This window comes from Dipodomys merriami, unplaced genomic scaffold (assembly GCF_024711535.1).
Source record: "Dipodomys merriami isolate MVZ:Mamm:240054 unplaced genomic scaffold, mDipMer1.0.p SCAF_33, whole genome shotgun sequence".
NCBI lineage: Eukaryota > Metazoa > Chordata > Mammalia > Rodentia > Heteromyidae > Dipodomys > Dipodomys merriami.
The window spans coordinates 15,016,001-15,038,503 of NW_027204826.1; the positions used below are offsets into that span (position 1 = coordinate 15,016,001).

Here is a 22,503-nt window from a genome sequence, read left to right on the forward strand (position 1 = left end):
TGTCTTCGAGGCGTCCACCTGCATTCACCAGCTTTCCAAGAAAGACTCCCAGCTCGACCTCTCAACATGTGATTTCTCTGCTTCTCCTGCTCAAATTACCTTACAACCAAACAGAACTAAGAGTGGGCTCTAAGAGCAGGACTTCCTGGGTTGTGTGAATTTGTAGCCCTGACTTTGGGGAGTGCTGAACTCAGTACTTCTGAGCATGTTCCAGCCAAGGCTATGAACTTACTTGATAGGAACGGTTCCAGAGAAGAGGACCTCACCTCTGAACAAATCCTCCGCCACTTTCAACCCTTGTCTGATTTCTCCAAGAAGAAAATGCAGTCAGGAAAACACAAAACATGTTTCCCTGCGTGGGTTTGCTTTCCTCCAAGTTGATCATTATTTTCTCTCTTCTCTGATTCCTGCTTCCTCTTCCTCCTTCTCAACATTTTCCCCTTTCTCATTCTTTTGAGGACGGAGGAGGAACAAATTGGTACTAATCATTTGGGGGGTGGGGATAGAAGTCTACTGTCTTGAAGAAAAGAAAACACCAGAGGCAAAGAATTTTTGAATCCTAAATCCCACTGCCAAGAACTCCTTTGAAAGCCCGCCAGCGCTCTCATGCTCCGCTTCTGTGATACATTTTAATCTGGAGTTATTTTGTTTTTCAATCTAGCATCCATTTTCTTGAACTTCCTTGCCAAGGAACTCCAAGGGTGGATTGAATATGTTAATACTGCCTAGTACAGGCATTTCCTGCCACGCAGTGAACAGCCTCCAGCTCCGTCGCTTGCTTCTCACAGCAGAAAGTCCAGGAGGAAATCTGCAACTTGGCAGTCCCCACATTTTGTCAGTGCTTTGCAGACGCCCTGTTGTCCTGTCTGTGTAGCTCATGGGCCATGTGGAAAATAAGTGCATGTCCAGAGCTTAGAGTGCGTGGAGACTAGAAAACATTTCTGAGAGGAGAAAGGAAGGGGACTAAGTACCAAGTTCCCTCCCCTTTCTTCTGAATTATTACAGGTGGAGACATTCTCCTACTTCAAGTACATTCCCCAGACTTCCCCCCAAAAGCGCTGCACACGTCGAAGGCCTGGTCTCTTGGAAGGAAGGAAGAAGAACTTTCGGGTAAAACCTAGTGGGAGGCTTCAGGTCATCAGGCGGTATCATTAAAGAGAATTTTATGGAACCTCAATTCCTTCTTTTTTCTCTCTCTCTTTTGAACTTCCTGGCTGTAGGTGACCAGTTTTGTGCCACCCCACAATCGCCTTGCCAGGAACCCAAAAGAAAGGCAGACAATACCTGCAAAACTGTGATCCAAACGGAACCTTTTCACATGATAAGTTGATCGTCTCCGACATGTTACAGTAGTGGAAAGCTGACCAATCAGATGACGACAACGGTGACCGTGCACAGACGGAGCTTGCTCCAGCCTGGAAGAAAATTGGGCGGCACAAAGTAGAAAGAGGCGAAGAGTTGCCAGGAGATGGGCTACGGAAGCTGACGCAAACCACCGCAGCTGAAACCCAGAACATGACAAGCAATGGAAAAGTTCTGCACAGACACGTTGAATCACCCCGCTCTGTTCCTCCCACCCGCTGCCCGTGGACAGCCACTCAGAGATAGTCTTCAAGGTTAAAAATGCACTTGACCCAGACGTACACATCCTAGAGATTTCATCCAGCACCTACTGCCGCATGTGTGTGGCATGGGTAGGTGACAGCTATACAATGGTGTTTATTAGCGTGTTAAGTCACATTGCAGCCTGCTAGGGGGAAAACAAATAAACAAGTGTCAACCACTAGGAAGCCGATTGTTAGTGCTACCTCCATGGAACGGTGAAATAGATGCTGGCGTCAGTCAGGCAGCCCGTGTGTGTGTGTATGTGTGTGTGTGTGTGTGTGTGTGTGTGTGTGTGTGTGTGTGGCATTGATGTGTCCAATAACTGGGCGGCGATAACATAAGAGAGGAAGAACTTGTGTTGACTCACCGTTTCCAGAGATAACTGGTCCCCAGCTTTGTCGATCCTCCACCCACAGGAGGGTCATCATGGTGTCTGGTGCCATGTGGCAGAGATCACCAACTCCGAGAAGCAGGGACCCCCAGGGCCCACACCCCTGTGGAAACAGATGTGAGGACAATGATGGGAGGGGCCACACGGACTGAAAATAAATAAATAAGTAAATAATCGATAAATAAAGGCATACCCTCCCCGCCCTAGTGATCTATAGATTTCCTCCTGCCGGGATTCCTTCTTGTAAGGCCCCATTCTTGATAGCGTCTACTACTTTCCAAAATGGTGCCACCTGCTGGGGACCAAGTGTTCCTACGTGCTAGCCTACAGGAGATAGTTCACATACACATCCTAGTGACTACCTGAGACCCACTAATGAATTGGAGGGGCACCCGGCTAAGAAGAGAAAGCAGCTATGAAACCCTCGCCTGGGGCTGGAAGGGGGCATACAAAGTGGGATGTCAGTCACGAATGGACATTTCCAGAGGGTACTAGCGGTAAAGCTTGCCAAGCTGACTTGCGTTGTCATTGTTAAGAAGTTCAGGCTGAAAGTGGAAATGCCTGGCCTTCGGTCCCTCTGCGCTCAGGAGATGATACACATTCTGGAGCAAAGAACGAAAGAATACCTAGCTGAAGGGCACACTGGAAGGGTATGCGCACTGTGTTAGGCTGGCAGTGCAGTTGTTAGGAGAGCTGGGCTTCTCTTCCTGTTCCCAGCTCAATTGAATTCTCGTATTTAATTGGTTAATTGGATTGGAATGCCAGAGTCCTGCATGAGAAGGACCAGATCCCACATGGTTAAACTAATTCCGCAGTAGCGTTGCTTTGGCAAACAAACAACAAATCACACAGAGCAGGGTTTTCTCTCCTCTTCCTGGTAGCTTTCTTTGGAGCTTTAATATTCCAACAAAATTGAGCCAATGGGAGGAAAAGGTGCTTGGAACCCAGAACAGCTCTGTCTAGAGCCAAACTTCCCCGTGCAGACCCCTGCCTTCTCTCTGTTGGAGAGCAGAAATAATTTACTTGGCCATTGTACTCCATTTAACCAGCAAAATGCTGGTCTGGAGGCATCACTCAAGTGGTAGAGCACAGCCAGGAACACAAAAGCTAATCAAATGCACAAGACACTGAGTTGAAGCCCTAGTGTGGGCCATACACACGCATGCATGCACACACACATACACACAGAAATAGTAATAAATAGTAACCCCCCTTCTGTCTAAGATACTTGTGGAGCTAATGATTATTCCAGATATTTCTAGAAATCTACCCAAACAAAGCTTCAGAGCACAGTCTCCCTCTGCTACAATTCCAGGAGGAAACTGTGACCATACCATTACTGTTCAAATGTTGTACATGCTTTGCTGAACTGGCATGCATTAGATTCTTCTCTTTCTACTCCTTGTCTTCCTGCTAAGAAAGGAATGGCTACATTTTTTTTCAGTAGCAATATCAGCCGCTTGTTAGGGGGTGGCTAAGAAGACATAGAAGAGCAGGGGAAAAATGAGTCAAGTTTTGAGAGACTATAAAACAAGCTCCACTTCTTAAAATCCACTCCAATTTATTCTGAAAATTGTTAAAGCAAACGCTCCCTGCAAGATGAGATTACACCTTATGTTTACCAATGTTTATTTCTCAATTACAGTTTTGGGGTAATTACAGAAAGAACACAAACTGAGCCCTGATAACATACAGTGAACCCAGGGGAGGTCTAATGTGTTTTTCATAGGTCTTGATCTTCCTGGGATGCTAGCTGTCCGCCTGTGGGGTACAGAGCCACGCTTTTATTTATTTACTTATTTTAAGAAACTCCAGTGGAGAAGTGGCTAAAGCCCCTTGCACTGAACAGGCTTGTCTTGGGTGTGATTTCAGCCCCAACTCTGCTGGACAGTTCCCACAGAACCCTCCCACCTCCCATACACTTCACTTCCTGACTCTCCTTGACTGGAAAGCAAAGGCCAAGGCCCCTTGCTCTGCCTTCCTGCAGAACCAGAAGTGCCAGTCAGTCCCTGTCCCTGGAGACAGCCCTCCTCTGGCCAACAGACAAATGCTCCCCTTCCTCTCCTCTGGTACTTCAAAGCAAAAACATAAAGGCTGCCATACATCCTGCCTACACCCAGTTCATTAACTCACCCTTTCCTGGCTTTTCTCTACCCCCTACCCACCCCCTCTCCCACCCTATACACTGATTCCTGGAAATCCTTCCCAAATCAACTGCTTCTCTTTTTCAGATTCCTTCTAAGCCTGCCCTCCACCTTCCAAGGTGTGGCAGGCAACACACACACACACACACAGAACATGCACCCAAGAGAACTTCTCCATGCTGACTTCCATAGTAGGTGGAGTCGTTTTTCCTTTGTTATACAGCCGATGTTTCTTATACAAGGGATGGGATTGGAAGAGCATCTGTGAAGGGCAATCTTGGCACTTTTCTCCATATGCAATCTAAAGAAGAGGGGGAGAAGGAGAAAGAAGGGAAAGGGAGGGGTGAAGGAGAGAGAATGAAAATCAAAGAACTATTAGAGAATAAAAGAGAATCTGAGGAGGGGAGAGGAGGATAAGGATGGGCGAGGCGGGTGGATATGACCAGAACATATCATACCCAGATGTGAAAAGGTCACAATGGGAACTATTACGCTGCATAATTAACAGGTACTAATCGACACAAGGCTTCTATCACGTGGCTCATGCTTATGCAAGGTGATCTGATGACGGATACATTATTCAGTCATTAGAATAGAATACAAAGTATTTCGAGGTTGAACCTCCAAATCAGGACCTCAGATTTCCTCTCGAAGTCTCATGATCGGGACAATTGGGGCAGACGCCCTATCCTTCTCAGGAGAAACAGAATACCACTGTGGTTAACTTCTTACGAAGGCAGTGGGTGACGCCTGAGTCAGGTCCTACCATCACAGGACCATTTGTGCAAATCATTTTATGAAGATGAAGGGAGAGAGAGTAGAGGGAGGCAGGGAGAGGAGAGGAAGGGAAAGGAGAGAGAAAAGAGGAAAGCAAAAGGCGCCGGTGTGTTTCTTCTAACAGAAATAAGCGCAGCTGCTGGATACAGACAGCCAGTCGGTGGTAGGGAAATGCGGTCCATTTTCTGGGTGGCTTTTTCACACAATGAGAAGACGTGTCTTCCGTTGTTTCTGCTCCACAGGACAGCAGACTGAAGAGGAAAGAAGGAGGGAAAACATCTTTCTCCTTATTGGAAATGTGGTGTGGCTGGATGGGGCGACTTGGGGGTTTCTAATGGTCCAGATTTGCATAATGGATGAAGCACTTAGACTGGGTAAGATGTGTGACTTTGCTCTGTGTTCCTCACAAGCGTGGACTGGGTTTGGGTGATGGGCGGTTAGCACGAGAACTGAGCTTCAACTTGATCCATCTGAAGACCATTAAGACCCATTCCAGGAAGACCTGAATGCCCGCAGGACAGAGGAGAGTGACCGCATTGTGTCAGACACGGCCCACAATTTATGCTGCACCTCCCAGCACAGATCTCAGGCAGTCCCCAAGGCGGGGGGTCAACCAAGCTGTGATTCCACGTTAATTGATACAGGGATTCGTTTTCCAGATGATCTCAGACCTAATTGAATAACGCGCGTGCGTGCACACATGCACATGCACACGCACACACACATACACCGCCCCATGTGATCATATTCACTGCTCTCATTCTAGCACTTGCCACACGCACTCTTGTGACAGCCGAGAGAGGCTCTGACATTGGACAGACCCAAGCTCTGTTTACAAAACACACAGACGAAATAATCCCTGGAATTATTTGAATCACCTTTAAAACCATGAGAAAGAACAATGCGTGGCTGGAAAGGTTATTGTAAGAGACCAAGGCCCGAGAAATAGAACTCTTGGCATGTGGTGAACATTTGTAGTTTGCAGCGGGAGGCTGGCGGTTGTGATAAGCACACAGCTCAGCAATATATTACGCGCCCGAGCTTTGCCTCTCAGGCCACTGGGGTAATTTGTCTATGGCTGTGGGATACAATCCATGCTAGTCTACCCACTGCAACTGGAAGACGCTGGACATGAGAAGAAAATGCCAAGGGCTGGGTGAGTGGGTGGAGCCATTTTAGGCAACCGACGGCAGTTGGCACACGTCAGTCAATTCAGCGGCATGCATGAGGTCAAGAGAAGACCAGCAGAACCAACCTCGCTTAGCTCTGGGTAATTATCTCAATATATTGGGCTAAAACCAACAGTTGCTGTCAACAGTTAAGTTTGAGATGGTGTAATTAATTAATTTTGCCGGTCCTGAGGCTTGAACTCAGGGCCTGTGCACTGTCCCTGAACATTTTCACTCAAGGCTAACTCTCTACCACCTGAGCCGCAGCACCACTTTTGGGTTTTTCTGAGGAGTTTATTGGAGATAAAGAGTCTCACGGACTTTCCTGCCACGGCTGGCTTAGAACTGAGAACCTCACATCTCAGTCTCTTGAGTAGCTAGGATTATAGGTATGAGTCATAGGTGCCTGAATTGAGATTGTTTCTTAACAATAGATATCTTAAAGCTACTGATCACAATCTGTTTCCTACTTCTTTTTCTTTTCCCACACCTACCATTATGTATTTGCAGTGTTACTATTTGTAACTTGTCATAGTTTGCTTATCTGCTCTTCCAAGGATGAACAGTTGGGATACCTCCAGGTTTTTTGTTTTTTCTCTCCACATTCTCTCATGTGCTTATCTGCATCTCTCCGTGTGAGCGTTTCTGTGGAAACGCTTTGGAGACGTGAAATGATCGGGTGACAGGGCATCTGCGCACTCAATTACACTAAGTGTTGTTGGTCTTCAGAATCGATGTAACAACTTAGAATTCTTGGGGGGAGTGAGGGTGGGAGAAGGCGGCTGTCCAGTGGCTTTGGAGGAGGAATTATTTCCTGATGACTACTACAGGAGAAACACTGAGGCATGAAGAGGTCCCCAGCTAGAGTGACCTAGTGTAGAAACCCAGGCCCTTCTTAGCATCCTTAGTATCTTGCCTGGAATTTGACATACTATCCCTTTAATTCTCATGTGTTCTATTTATTGCATTCAGTTTTCCCTTCTCCATTTCTAAGTGAAAGTGTGCTTTTCAATAGTCTCATCTCCCCATCAAAAATTATCTAAAATAACTTAGTGGTGGTACAGTATTGTTGGTGGTAGGTTTTTTTTTTTTGTTTGTTTGTCTTTGTGTTGGTACTAGGGCTTGAACTAAGAACCAGGGCACCGTCCCTTAGCTCCTTTGCTCAAGGCTGGCACCCTAAGAACCAGGGCACCGTCCCTTAGCTCCTTTGCTCAAGGATGGCACCCTATCTATCACTTGAGCCGCAGCTCTACTTTCAGCTCGTTGCTGGTTAATTTGAGTTCATTGTCTCATGGACTTTCCTGCCCAGGCTGGCTTCAAACCTTGATCTTTAGATTTCAGCCTTGACTAACCAGGATTACAAGGACCACTGGGTGCCCAGCTCAGAGTATTGTTTCAAAAATAATTAGTACAACGTGCTTGAATATATATATATATGTGTGTATATATATATATATATATATATATATATATATATATATGAAGATATGAAAGGAAAGGTTTTTCTGGGAGAAAGCAAAGGAAATAATACCTGACTTATGAAATGCTAACCCCTCTCTACAACACCTTAACCACAAAAATAAAATTCTGTTTAAAAAAAAAAGAGAAATAGGTTTTTCTTTGTCAGATTGGGAACCAATTAAGTTTATGTGGTGAGAAAGACATCGGGATACAGAAGGGTAGCAATACCCAAATCACAGCTATCACAGCTGGTCATTTGTTCTGAGACTGTTCGCCGATACTCAGAGCTTAGACTTTGGCTCTACGGCTTTGCAGACGTGCAGGCCCACAGGTTGCTTTTGAGTGGGATATTACAGGAGTCCTTTCTCAGCCCAACCCCTAAGCACAGTGAAAAACCAATGTCAACATCCTCCTGTGTACAGCCACAAGTTCTATAGACAGCAGGATGGGGGAGTCAGTGTGGTAGAAGCCCAGCTCAGGGAGCAGCCTCCCTGGATGAGCGTCTGGGATCCAAGGAGACCCTGCACTGGGAAGCCCTTTCTAAATCGCAGCATGAATGTGAGCGAGCACCCTGATCTTTTCAAGGGCTGCTGAGAACGCCACCCTTCCCCGGCACGGACCCACCGGGTGGACCACCATCGTGGAGCCCGCAGAGCTTAACTTGGAGTGGGCCCTGTATACCTAACCCAAGGCAGAGCCTCATTTCTGCCATCTTGAAAGGATGGGGAGTTTTGCCAGTCCATCCCTGCGCTGCCAAAACCCGACGGAAGTTATAGAAGAGATTCACAAAGGCCTGGTCGCCTTCCAAAAGGTAGCTGTTAATATGGATTTGTTAGAGATTATGCACCTGAGGTCAACCACGAGGCCAGTGCCTGGCATGGAAGAGATAAACATAAAGCCCCATCCTCTGCAAGTCAGGAGAGGGTTCACCTGATTCGAGTTCTTTTTCAAGGGTTCCAAACTCTACATCCTCTGGTGATTCACCCCACCCTAAATGCTATTCCCCCAGAGACTCCATGGATTATGGAGGAAAACTTCCAAAGCATTTTAGGCAGAATTAGGCAAACAGTTTAGGCAAAATATAGTTCTACAGTCTGAATGTGTACTAGAAATGCACACATACATACACACACACACACACACACACACACACACACACACACACACACACACACACAAAGCCATGTATACAAACAGTACCTGCTACAGAGCATTTTTCTAAACCCATTTAACCATAGAACTCTTCCTTCCATAGGACTCAACTCAATAGGGGAAAGCTTTATCTTCGAATCACCTCTCCTAACTTCTGAAGCATGCCACTTACTATCCAGGAGGAGATAAAAACCATACTGGCACGAGCCTAATATAGCTCCCTTAGATGGGTCCTATGTTATCTATGATAACGCCTCCAATTCCCTGTGCTCACTGCTACCATGTTGAACGCGGTATCTCATTTACTCCATGCTCCGTACAGCCTCAGGATAGGCCGAGAGCCAGGCTTACGTAAGAGGCTGTGTTGGGAACAGCTCCAAGCTCTTTACATAATCCTTCGACTCCTGAGACACTGCTAGGAGGTAGACATCTTTATTGTCCCCATGTTCACAGTGAAGAATGGAATTTACTGAGAGGGTGGGTGCTTTGCCAAAGGTATCCACACCTGAGTAACTTAGCCAGGTGTCCAGCTCTGGTGCGGGGCTTTCAGAGCCCAAGCTTTTCACCCTGGCATTATCTGCCCATCCCTGGGACTGCTTTCTGGGCTTGAAGATAGAATCAAGTGGCATTCCACGAGACACAGAAAAATTCCCTCCCCAACCTCTCCCTTCTCTCTCTCTCTCTCTCTCTCTCTCTCTCTCTCTCTCTCTCTCTCTCTCTCTCTCTCTCTCTCTCTCTCTCTCTCTCTCTCTCTCTCTCTCTCTCTCTCTCACACACACACACACACACACAATATATGAATATTCCAAACATCTTCTGAAACTCATCCCACCAAGAAATTCCTAAACACATCTAAAACAAGATGAAATTCTTTCTGGAGAAAGAAAAAAAGGAAATTGATTCTAATTGTCTGGTTTATTTTTTTCCCAACAATTCCTTAAGTTAGGGTACAAATCATTCTATGTGGTGAAAGGACCCAGCCTCCACAGTGAGCCCTTCTCAGTTTGCAGGGGACCCCAACTGAGTCGCAAAGAAAATGTCATCTGACAACCAAACCCTCAGCAAAAGAAATTCCTCTTCCTGCCCAACCTGAACTCCAAGCGCAACGTGGGGCCTCCTGGGTCTAGACTCGACAAATAGCCCCCCAACAAATGATGTCCTTCCTAGATCGACAGCTTGAGGCCTAGGTGTTTCCCAACTGGATCAAACTGGTCCAGGGAGCAGCCCCCCTCCCCCCACCCCCCGCCCCGCACCTGCCCTGACTTAGCCAAGGCTTTACGTCACTACCTACCTCTGAACTTGACAGATGAACTTATATAGCTCCTCCCTCAGCATGTACAGTTCTAGTGCTGATGAAAGTATGTTAGCCCACCGTCAGGTGTCCGGGGACACATGCCTGGTGCAGTGTTTGTGACACTGACATGCCCGTAGATGGCTTTGTTACCCCTCCCACGGGCGGCAGTTAATACAACACAGAGGACATTATTGCTTTTCCAGTACACTTGCTTGTCTTCTCAGAGAAGAGAGGATGTATGGGAGTTTGGGCCCGGCCCACAGGGTCCCAGCCTCTGCCTGGCCATCATTCAGCAGGCGTTAAAGCCCTGCAGCCCATCAGGCGCCAGCTCAGGTCACAGATGCTCTGCCCAGAGGCCTCCTCCAACACTGTCCAGGAAATGATGAAGCCCTCTTGAAGACCCCGTGAAATGACAAGCCATCACTCACCCACAGGAGAGGTGCATTAATGGAATAGCAGGTAGAAATAGGATGCAACCTCCTGATGGAAGACAAACTCTGAATGCAACCAACCAAAAGAGAACACAATATAGGCGCACACACAGCCCTTATGGATGGTCATGTTGAGGAAGGAATATTGTTTTTTAGTCCTCACACACTTTTGTTTTTCAATTTGCTGATGCTAAGACTTGGAACATTGAAGAATCACATTATACATGAAAGCTCTTGGAATCACCAATGGCTCTGTATGCAACGTTGAAAGATGAACTTACGCTATTATAATCAACCCTCAGACGAGATTACAGAAGGGGTGGCGCTTTCTTTTCCCAGGTTACATGAAGTAGCCTGGTTGGCAGATGAACACAATAAATGAAGTTATGGTTCACGTTCCTGTTGGCCTTCCTGGTGTGAAGAGTCTGCAACTCTGGGTTTAGCCAGGAGATGTGTCTGGAATCCCAGGGTATCAGCAGATAGGATACAGACAGGGGTTTCAGATGTGCCTCTACAGTGGGGCTCACCCTCTTCCTTCTCCGGCATCACCAGTCTAGTCTTTGGCACCAAGACACACAAAGCAGAGACACCCCTGTTGAGTTGAGGGTAGACCAGTTGACCCTACCTACTGACTCTCATATTTCCCTGCTGGTATGTGAACTACATTAATCTTTCTTATATCCAAAGGGATGTTATTTTTTTTCTTTGCTTTTGTTTTGTCAGCGGTGGGGCTTGAACTCAGGGCCTGAGCACTGTCCCTGAGCATTTTTTGTTCAAGGCTACTGCTCTACCACTGAGTCACAGCACCACTCCCAGTTTTCTGGTGGTTCATTGGAGATAAGAATCTTGAGGACTTTCCTGCCCTTTGAACTTCGATCCTCAGATCTCCTGAGTAGCAGGGATGATAGGCCTGAGCCAACAGTGCCCGAATGGTGAGTCTTTTTAATTGCCACCCAATACCTACCTATATGTGGATTCAGTGTGAAATTTCGATGCATGTGTCCACCTGTCATAATCAAATAATGGTTGTCGGTACATCTACTGGTCATACCATTGTGGTAAGAATATTCCAGATCCTCCCTTCCAGTTATCGTGAAATATACAACACATAATTGTTGACCACAGTTAACCTACACCACATTGGACCACAGGTACCTCCCACCTGTGACTCTGGACCCCTGACTCACCTCTCCTTTTGTTCCCCACCCCCAGTCTCCGGGGGCCACTTTCCTGTTCCCTGCTGTGGTCAGGATCTGCTTGTTTAGATTGCATGTCCTATCATTTGCCTTGGAAATCTTGTGATTGGTCTGTACCCAGCATTGCAGAGGCCAAGGTACTAGATACAGTGAGGAGGTCAGCATTTGAATCTAGAGCCCCCCCAACCCCCCCAAACCCATAGTGTTTCATTTTTTTAATGTCATACCACCACAGTGTCTAATTTCAAATTCATACTTGATTACGGGAATTGAGGCTGAACTAAACAGAAAAAGTGCACAAGGTAATTTGTGCCATTCTCTAGGATTTTCCCCCCACCCTGGTCTGACCAGTGCCTTACAAAGGACAAAGCCTGTGTGAGACCTAGTCCAATAGAAGTTCTGGCCCCCGCTTCAATCTGTTTGGGAATTCATTTTACACCTAACATCTGCTATCAGAGAAACATACTCGCAGTTGTTAAAGATCTTAACGGAGGAGATAATAGAATGGGGAGCTCACCAAATAAATGTGTTAACATCTAAACGATGTTAAACGATCACGCCTCTATGCCTACATAAAAATTTAATGGGTATATCTGATTTTTTGGTACTCTGAGAAACGGATAGAAGAATGTGCGCTCAACGGTCACATGGGCCATGCCCGGGGATGGAGGGGGTTGGGGTGGGGCCTCGTTTGGGCTGTAGGGACCCGGAGGATCTAACCACAGCCATCTTGAATTGCAGGACCTGAAACCAGCTCTGTTTTACCCTGTGGAGTTTCCCAGTAGCCATGTTGGCCCCCACCTGTCCATCAGCATCGGCGGCACCAGCTCCAGACAAGGCCGTTATCTTCAGTCAACAGAGCAAGGGAAATTGTCCTATAGGAGGAATTTGGTTGGGCAAAACAACAGAGAGTACAGTGTAATGAACCAACCAAGGCAAGGGCGCTGAGAAAATGCAGCACTGTTAAGGAGACTCGAAGCAAACCTCACAGCCATGCACACGGAGGAGACAGAAAAGGGAACACAGGGGAGGGTGGATGGGGGCTCCTCTGGGAAAGGGGGGGGACCCCAGGCATTATGGCTGCTAATATCCCACGTACACCTGAACTCCAGGGACTCAAGGGCGCCACCTGTGGGCTTCTGCTGAACTGCACACGCGTGATTTTTCACACTTTCCCACCTGTGGTTTGTATCTCAGTTTAAAAAAAAAAATAGAAGCTGGGCACCGGTGGCTCACGCCCGTCATCCTAGCTACTCAGGAGGCTGAGATCTGAGGATCATGGTTCAAAGCCAGCACGGGAAGGCTTATCTCCAACAAACCACCGGAAAACCGGAAGTGGTGCTGTGGCTCAAGCGGTAGAGCAATCACCTTGAGCTAAAGAGCTGAGGATCAGCACCCAGGCCAGGAGTTCAAGACCCACAACTGACCAAAAACAAGAAATGGGAAGGGGGTTCAGTTGCGTTGGAAAAAAATAATATGTGGAGAGGGGAAAGCATCGAATGAATCAAAAAGGGAGAAAGTGTGAGAGGCGATCTGGACATGAGTGGCAAGGAAGCCAGAGGGCATTTCACCGGTGTCCCTCCTCCCCTCACCGGATTTCTCCTGCGGGAGGACAGCAGCAGTGAACAGAACTGAAGAAAAGGTCTGAAGTGACCTTCATCCTCATCCTCTTTCTCTGGTTATCTCTGCCAACCTGCTGCGTGTGGGGGGAGGCGGGGAGGCCCAGAGGAGGTGCGGAGGGAGGAGGGAGGAGGGAAGAGAGGAGGGAGGAGGAGAGCGAGAATTCTCTCCGTGTCCCGTTATTTTTATTTAGGTGGTACCCGCCAGGGAAAAGCAAACAGAGCCAGGGCCTTGGGTTTCTTTAGAGCTGTTTCACAACTCCTGGGTACCTTCATCCTCCTTGACTAAAGATAACTCGGCTCTGTTGGGCAAAAAAAAAAAAAAAAAAAAAAAAAAAAGCATCTGGAGTTACAGAAACTTCAACAAGAATGTACCAGATGGCAGCGATATTTAAGGAAATACAGTTTTCCACTTTGAGGGAATTTGTAATCGCCTCTGATTTCACTTGTATGATTTTCCCCCCCAATTCCCCCTCCTCCCCTAGGCTTTGGCCTTTGCAGGCTGCTCAAACAGCAGAAGAGTTGGGTGGTGTTGTCATGGAAACCCTGGAGGCTGTGTACACACACACACACACACACACACACACACACACACTTCACCCACCAGCTACAACTCACACAAACCCCTTGTCATTTATATCCGGCAAGGGAGCTTAAAATACCAAACCCCGAAGTGAGCTGGGAGGCCCCTCCCACCCTGCGTGGCGTGCTTGTCAGTGTATCTAATTACTATTCGCACCGAGGGTAAAAACTGTAAGTGGGGTTCAGCGACAGATTGCTGGCGGTGGAGGACTTCCTATTTAATGAGGAACCCACGCGCTCCCCCTCTCTGCTCGGAAGAAAAAGTTGAAGACGAAGGCGGCTTTCAAGATCCGCGCTGGCCTGTGTTCGCTTTCCTGGCAGGATGAATTATTCTTAGCTAATAATGTTGTGTGTGTGTGTGTGTGTGTGTGTGTGTGTGTGTGTGTGTGTGTGTGTGTGTGTGTGTGTGTGTGTGTGTGTGTGTGTGTGTGTGTGTGTGTGGTAATTAGTGCTTTCCACATTGTAATTGAATTTCCTGAAAGCAAAGACTTGCATTCTACAATCCGTGTCTCTGTTATTTGACCAAGAACTGAATCTTAAGAAGAAGAGGAAAGAATTCCTGGTGGTGGTGGAGGCATGGGGGAAGGAGTGGGGAGCTTGTTAACTCACATCTGGATTGAGGTGGGCAGCTCCCAGGGCACTGAACAGCTGCGCTACAGTGAGTAGCAGAGGTATAAGGGCTTTTTAAATCCCAAAGGCTGTGCTGAGTATAAAATGACCTCTGAGGAGCAGGCACAGAACAAGAGCCATGAATGAGTATCATAATCCAGCGCCTCCCACCCCCGGCATTTGTCACCTGCCAAGGCCAAGAAGCAGGAGAGCACTGTGTTGGTGACTTGTCCCGTGTGGGTGCCACTGTGACATGTTGAGTGCTTAGATCCCTTCCTGGGATCCCAGTCCCTCCGTTCCTCACTCCCTCATGGATTTGTCTGGCCTGTGTTAACCAGAGCGGAGCCTGAGCTGAAGGTTTAGGTGAGATATAGAATGTCTTTGGGACGGTTGATCTGAGCATCAGGACATAGAGAGGATGGACACTCAGTGCCGGCATGTTGGTCACACTGTGTCAGGTCAGAGGCCCTCCCTCGGAGCCCAGGTGATCTCCTGGGCTCACCTGAGAAGCCATCTGCTGTCCTTACCTGCCTGGGCGAGGGGAGGAACAGGGCTTTGGTTTTAGTTCCCCTGTTTGTCCATGGCCCCCTACAAGCCCTAAACTCTCCACTTCCCCAGGCTGCAGGTGAGCATGGAGCCGTTTTCCAGGGGTGCCACCCTATGGTAGCAGGAATGCCCAAGGCCGGAAGCCAGAGACCCAAACAGGAAGCCAGAGATCCAAACAAACAGGAAGTTCATCAACGCCCAAGTGTAGATTTCCTGCCCAGGGGGAGAGGGGCAGGCCGGGAGGAGGCCCCGGAGACCCAGGGAAAGGGATCTAGCAATCTGGACAGAATGCAGGAACCTGCCATCATTTCTTGGACGTCGTAAAGACTAGACTGTCTGACCCGAGGATACAATTTTCCACCTCCTTCTTTAGTGTCTCCTCCAAGCACTGCACGGTGCGTGTTTTACATCGCATCGATCCGCAGCCTCGGCCTCACATTCTGCCCCGCTGGCCTGCCTGGGTGGCCTGGTGCCTGCCCAGACCCCTTGCCTTACACGCTGCACAGTTTTCTTTTCTATTTCCTACGTTGATGGGTCTCCAATCACATGCTCTTTAGTCTTAGAATTCCTCATGGTCACCCCTCTCTTGCTGCTTTTCTTTCTTTTTTTTTTTGTCGGTCGTGGGGCCTGAACTCTGGGCCTGAGTGCTGTCCCTCAGCTCTTCAGCTCAAGGCGAGCACTCTACCACTTGAGCCACAGCGCCACTTCTGGCTTTTTGTGTTTATGTGGTGCTGAGGAATCGAACCCAGGGCCTTACGCATGCAAGGCAAGCACTCTACCACTGAGCCACCTTCCCTGCCCCTGACCCCTCTCTTGTTTCTATACATGCCACCTGCTATCCCCTTCTGACCAGGCCCTGCTTCAAGTCCTGGCTCTTCTTCCCTTCTGTCTCCTTCCATCTCTATGAGCTAAGTCATTCTTTCTCTGCTGTGTCCTCTTTGCCAGCTCACTTTCCAGCTCAACTTCCCTGGGGGAAATACTATATTTGGTGTAAATTAGATCTGAGAACTCGATATATTATTGATTTTTATGAGCAAGATTATGTAAATGGCCAGTAGTCTATTATCCTCCTTCCTGAAAACTCCTTCAACTGAATTATGAAGTAGAAGTTCTTTAACACACCGGGCGCTGGTGGCTCACGCCTGTAATCCTAGCTACTCAGGAGGCTGAGATCTGAGGATCGCGGTTCAAAGCCAGCCCGGGCAGGAGAGACCGTGAGACTCCTATCTCCAATAAACCACCAGAAAACTGGAAGTGGCGCTGTAGCTCAAGTGGTAGAGCACTCGCCTTGAGCTGAAGAACTGAGGGACAGCGCCCAGGTCCAGAGTTCAAGCCCCACAACCGACCAAAAAAAAAAAAAAAAAGAAGTTCTTTAACAGGAGGAACACTGAGAAAAAGGTGAATTTATAATGATCAAAGCATGGCACATGTGTGTTTGTGTGTGTGTGTGTGTGTGCGTGTGTGTGTGTGTGTGTGTGTGTGTGTGTGTGTGTGTGTGTGTGTGTGTGTATGCTGCTTCGGGGCTTGAACTCAGGGCCTGGGCTCTGTCCCTGAGCTTTTTTGCTCCAGGCTAGCATTCTATCACTTTATCCACAGCTCCATTTCTAGCTTTTTGCCAGTTAATTGAAGACAAGAATTTCATGGGCTTTCCTGCCTGGGCTAGGTTTAAACTGAGAGCCTCAGATCTCAGCCTCCTGAGTAGCTAGGATGACAGCTGTGAGCCATTGGTGATGGGCTTGCATAGGTGAATTTTTTTAACTCTCCTGTTGGTATTTCCAGCATTATACTCAGTGCCCACACAGCCTTACCCCCATCCATTATGGAAACAATATAATTTCTGCTACCTTTTGCCCAGTCTCCCTAAATTTCTTTTTCCCTTTTCCTCCAAGCATTTTTATATGACATCTGGTTAGGACTGAACATTGGACTTTTTTTTTTAAATCTTCTATGATTTGGGTCACAAATTACTTATTTCTTAGAACTTTCTCTGGGCTGTTAATACGAGTTCCTTGGCTTTACAATAAGATTGCATCAAAAATATAAACATTACATATTGAAAATACTGTAATATAAACTGCTTTTTTTGAAACTGCTTTGTTGAATGGCCATTCCTTTGTACAACTAAAGATAATAAAAATATTTTTAAAAGAAAGAAAGAAAGAAAATGCATCCAATATACCCAGTTTCATCATTCATGGATGACTAGGAAATTCTCAGGAAATCTATTACAATCAGAACCATGTTCAGTAAGGAAACATCTGCATGGCACTTTTGCTCTCAGTAAGAGTTGTTGTCCTGGTACTTTCTGGAAGCCCACAGGGTTTGCAACAGGGCTGTGTGTCTGCCCCATGCTCCTCTGCCCGTCTGATTCCACATGTGTATGTTACTTCACCCCCACCCTGCGTCATTTTTACTACCATTAGGAGCACTGTCTTCAGAGTCTGCAGCCGCATGCAGCCTCCTCTCTCACAGAGCTTTGCCTCCACATTCTCGTTTTACGACGCGTCACTCACTCAATTTTCCTTGGGTACACTCAGAAGTTTTGTCCCTAGGAAGTTGTTAACCAGCAACCTCTAATGGTGAAGTGATGGTTAAATCGGCCTGATATCCACTGAGACGGTGCAGAACATTTTCACACGGGTATTTAATATAGGGTGGCTGAATCTACAATCACCACCCCCCTCCCACCCACATACAAAGTCATCAGCAAAAGACTCAGGAGGCTGAGATCTGAGGATGGAGATTTTGAAGCCAGCCCTGGCAGGAAACTCCAGGAGATTCATGGCTCAAGTGAGCAGAAAAAGTCCAGGGAGAGCACCTAGGCCCTGAGTTCAAACCCCAGGACTGGCACCCAAACAAAAACCAAACCAAACTAAAAGACCTCTCACTTCAGACCTGAAGGAAACCTCGGGCCCTCCGGAGACATCTAGAATCATCTGAACATGCAGAATCACACTCTAAAACAATGCACAGCGCAACACCACACAAGTAGACGTTTTCTAAAAACAGTCTTACTCCACAGAGGCCAGCAGAACTGACTTGGGAGCAGCTACCGCCCCCTGGTGTTGATGCTGGAATAATGCACTGCCTGTGCCTGGTACCAACCTGTACCCCTCTTCAGTTCCCCAGCGGGCTGCATACATCCCTCAGAAGGGCTGAGCGGGTGATGGAGAAGACACCACTGGAATACACTCCTGCCCTGGGGTTGATGCTCTGTGGTTCTCCAAGACTTCTTTCCAGGAAATTCACACTGGAGCTTCCAGACTTCCCCAGCATGGAGCAAAACCTTCCACCCTCAGCCCCTCAGGGGCTGAGATCAGGCCCCTCTTCCCCATCTCCCCTTCCCTGGTTCTCTACACACACACACACACACACACACACACACACAAACACACACACACACACACACACACACATACACACACACACAGAGTGAGGCTCCAGAGGCCCTGGCCCAGAGCTTCACACAGCTGCAGTGACTTAGGTGAATGTTTCTAGTTTACCAGTTTACGTTAAGCGCATGCTCAGAGAAGGCAAGAGGCGTGTTGGTGAGTTTTACTCACTGCACAGAGACTTCCCGGAGGCTTCTGTGGCCTGGATTGAACCAGAGGCTTCTGGATTGAACCAGAGGCTCGGTCCAGAAAACAGAGAAAGTCAGCCGCACCGCACCTTGCTGCCCCTCCCGGCCCCACTCCAAGCTGCCATACCCAAAATAAGAAGGGTGAAGGAACCCATACAGAAGTGGGGAGGAGACCCGGGGTCCCTGAGCAATCATGCCCAGCCCCCTTCCCTGGGGTGTCTGCTGACAGCTACATTTTGTATTCTTTTTCTTTTTCATCAAGTCCCGTGGTGCACAAGCGGTCCGGTCCTCAAGTGGATGTGTGACAAACTTCACAAACGGGCACGCCTCTGTCACTATTATTTTTTTTAATAAAATGAATAGATGAGAAATCGGCACAGATGACACCGCCGAGGGGAGCGTGTTGGAGAAGGATCTCCTCTCTGGCTTGGTCCTAACATGCATTGCCCAAGACAGCCAGACTCACGCCATGGTGGGGTGCTGGACCCCTGTGTCACCCGCCCCCCGCCCCCACGGATGCCACTGGGAATTTCTCAAGAGGAAACGGGAAAGAAAAGGGAAAAAGGGACAGCAGGAACGCTGTAGATCGACCCCAACCACCTGCCACGGAGACGGTGATTGAGCTAGGAGTGACAGCATCGAAGATACCAGCGGTCAAGTCTCAGGTCCTGAGAAATACTTAAACGATACTTAAACCAGAAAGGCAATGCAGAAGTCAGAGCCCCAAAACTAAGTGGCATTAACCCGCAGGTCATTACAGCCACTCCTGCGCTCAAAAAGAAAAAAAGAACATTAGACTTTAAGTCTGCAAGATCCTTCTAACTACTCATGCAGACACCATCTTGCTAATTCCTGGCCTGCTAGCTGCCTGTGAAGCTGAACTATCCCACTGAATAATAAGCGGACCAGGCATTGATCAGCTGTCTCTTGCGATCCTAGACTCTGCGTTTCACATCACAAGAATAAGGACAAAGTATATTACAGCTATGTTATACTGGCTGCCGCTACAGATGTGGCATTATGTCCGTTAATGGCTATAAAACACTGATAGAAACGTTAATACACACTGGTATATTTATATATGTATATATAATATTTCTATTTGTGGGAGTCAGGGTGTCAATCGGAGCTTATATGTATTTCTTTCCTGCACAGTACAAAAAGAGAGCCCCGAATAAAGAAAAGGGCACAAGGGAAGCAGAGTAAACATGTCTAACTAGTAAAACTCATCTTGCATTTTAACCTGAAAGTTGATCTCGGATTGAGAGAGGGCGAAGGTGTTCTAAGATGTATTCTTTCCCCCTGCTGACCTGTTTTATTAGTTCAGAGAATTACAGAAAGATAACTTGAAGTATCGCCAGACCTCAGGATCTCCCCAGAACCAACAAAACCCTTGAGGTGGTCATTCTTATTCTGTTTTTCAGCTTCTGGAGAGTTCTGACAGGGAAATGTAGCGCTTTGAGTTCTAGGGTGTGTTGTGCATGACGTCATGAGCTAGTACTTGTGATCCTGCTCTGGGCAAGTTCACTGCCCCCCATCCCCACCACCACCACCCCCACCCCCAGACAGGAACACCCAGCCTCTGGCCTTCCATGGCCAGACAGCTCTGATGGATAAAAGCTCCTTTTCCCTGGGTTCCAGTCTTCTGTCTCTTGCTGACCCTTGCAAAGACGTTTATCCTGGGTCTGCTCTCTAACCTTCCATCCACCGCCCTGTCCCTGCACCACATTGGATCTCAGGAAAGAACTTTGTGAGCACGGAAGAAAAAAAATCTGTTCGATCATCCATTCTATTCCATCAGTCCCTGTTCAATGGCTTATGTTCCAAAGGCCCTGAGCCAGAACACGTGCGCCACCTCAACGCCTCCCGGGCAGCAGGACACACGTGCACCGTGTTTCGCTGCTAGAATCCACACTTGGAAGAACTGTGGCCAGTGTGACCCCATCCCACGCCCCAACTCCCCCTCTTGTTTCCTCCTCACCTACAAAGAGAACGCCAGAGACACCGGATGCTTCTTGCAAGTGTTTCTAGGTGAAAAGCAGAGTCACGTGCCGTAAATGGTCCCATCCACGTGAACTTCCCTAATGACCTGTGTGCTAAACCCCTCTGCCCACTGGGAGAAAAGTACCTGGATTAAAAGAGACTGCGCACGCATGCGCACGCACACAGAGGGAGTTTGCAGGGTGAATCCTGCCCACAGCGACTCCAATGGCTATGAGAAATTTTGCTTGCTTTTCCTGGATCCGATAGTTCAGAACCTTGAATACCAGGTTCTCCCCAAATATGGCTAAAATGCTGGCAAATACTTGCAGCTACCATTTGTGCAAAGAAAACGGAAGATACTTATATACAAACTTGGTTTACAGACTGCCTGCCCCATTGAGTTTCTTAGCCTAGAGCAAAACAGGGATAAATGTCATTCTTAAATGTACCATGGTATCAAGGACAGCTGAAGACTTTGGGGTGGGGGGGGAGGGAAGTTGGTCTCTAAAGATCTCGCTTATTTCGTTTTCTCTATCTGAATCTCTTCAATGCTATTATGGCAAATCTCAATGGGAGAGAGGACAATGATGTTTAAAATGTAAAAAACATATGCGTCCTGTTCTTCAACAGCCACGTGATGACTGGACTTTCCCACCGAGTGGAGGAATCCTCAGGTCCCTGGGATCCCCCTGAACTTCATGAGAGGCCTTTTCCCTCTCACTGAAGGAGACACGCAGGCTCCCTGTGTGGTGTGTATCTTCGCGTGGGAGTTCTCTTCCCGCCTTAGGCCAAGGAGGATGGAGGCTAAGCACAAAGATCTGGGATTTCTAAGGGGTGACTCGGGGGCCACCCCCAAATCAGTCACCTGAGTTACAAACGTTATGGACAGCTGAAATGGAGTCCTAAAGTAGAGATCACAAAGTCAACCTCTCCGCCTGTCGCCTGTGCCAGCTGAGGTGTAGCCGTGGACCGTGGCAGGCGGGAAGTATGGCTGTATTGACATGTCCAGGCCCGAGTTTCTCGCCGTATCTTCTTCCCCACCGCTGGTTCACATCAGGACTTGCTCTCGAGTCTCTGGCAGGCGGAGGGCAATCAGGCCACCCCCAACCAGAGAAGCAGCAGCAAGGAGGATGGGGACCACCTTGGTTATCCCCACGAACGAAGCGAAGATGGTGTTTCCCAGGATGGCGCCGAACTTGCACAATCCGTTGAGGATACCGAAGGCTGTTGCCCTGCAAAAGGAGAGGGGCGGAATCAGCGCCTCAAACCCTTGCACCTCGTTAGATGAAGAAGACAGGAGACTTTCCTGGTTGCGAGAGACAGAGAGATCTGGGAAGGAGGATTCTGCCCCCCCTAAATATGAAAGCAACACATTCTTGTTTAGTCAAAATTTGAAATACGGAATAATGTGAAGATGGAAAGAGATCTAAAGCTGTCCCTGCTATCAACATTTTGGAGAGTTGCCCTCAGGCTTTAAAAACAAACAAACAATCTTTTCTAATTCATCTCTTCTTAAAAGGTTTAAAGGTAGTGCTCCTAGTGCGGGATTGAAGAATAAAGCAGAGATGTGTAGGTGTCCCCGCTCCATAGCGCCCTCTAGTGGCAGCAAACTATCCCTATAGGCCACTTCTCCGCATGTGAAGACTACATTTCCCAGGCCCCGCTTGCTGCTGCCGCCCAAGGACTTCCTCTCGACCAATGAGATGGAAGGTAAGTGGCAGCTACTGAGGAAGAGGCATTCTAAGAGACATCCTGAGTGGCCTTCAGCTCTCTCATCTTTAATCTCCTTATTTAGTTATTGTTCATTTTTGTTCGGGCTTAATCTCTGGAAAAAAGATGGCTCTCATCCTGTAGGATATTATTTGGGGTTTCTCTCCAGGTTACTGTCTGTCAAACATATTAACCCTTAGCCTGCCATGATGACCTGCCATCATGACCTCATCTATAATATCAGGACAGTATTT

General features: G+C 47.8%; 1 protein-coding gene across 4 annotated transcripts in view; it reads right to left on the reverse strand.

Annotated features, from left to right (window-relative positions):
• Positions 1-18,881: 18,881 nt before the first annotated feature.
• The window catches only part of Sv2b (synaptic vesicle glycoprotein 2B), a 79,666-nt gene continuing 76,044 nt past the window's right edge, over positions 18,882-22,503 (reverse strand). For all 4 annotated transcript variants that reach the window (XM_070043192.1, XM_070043189.1, XM_070043193.1 and 1 more), the window contains exon 13: positions 18,882-21,771. In XM_070043192.1, coding sequence (XP_069899293.1) covers positions 21,588-21,771 — 184 coding nt within the window. In that variant the 3' untranslated portion in view covers positions 18,882-21,587. The remainder of the gene's footprint in view (positions 21,772-22,503) is intronic.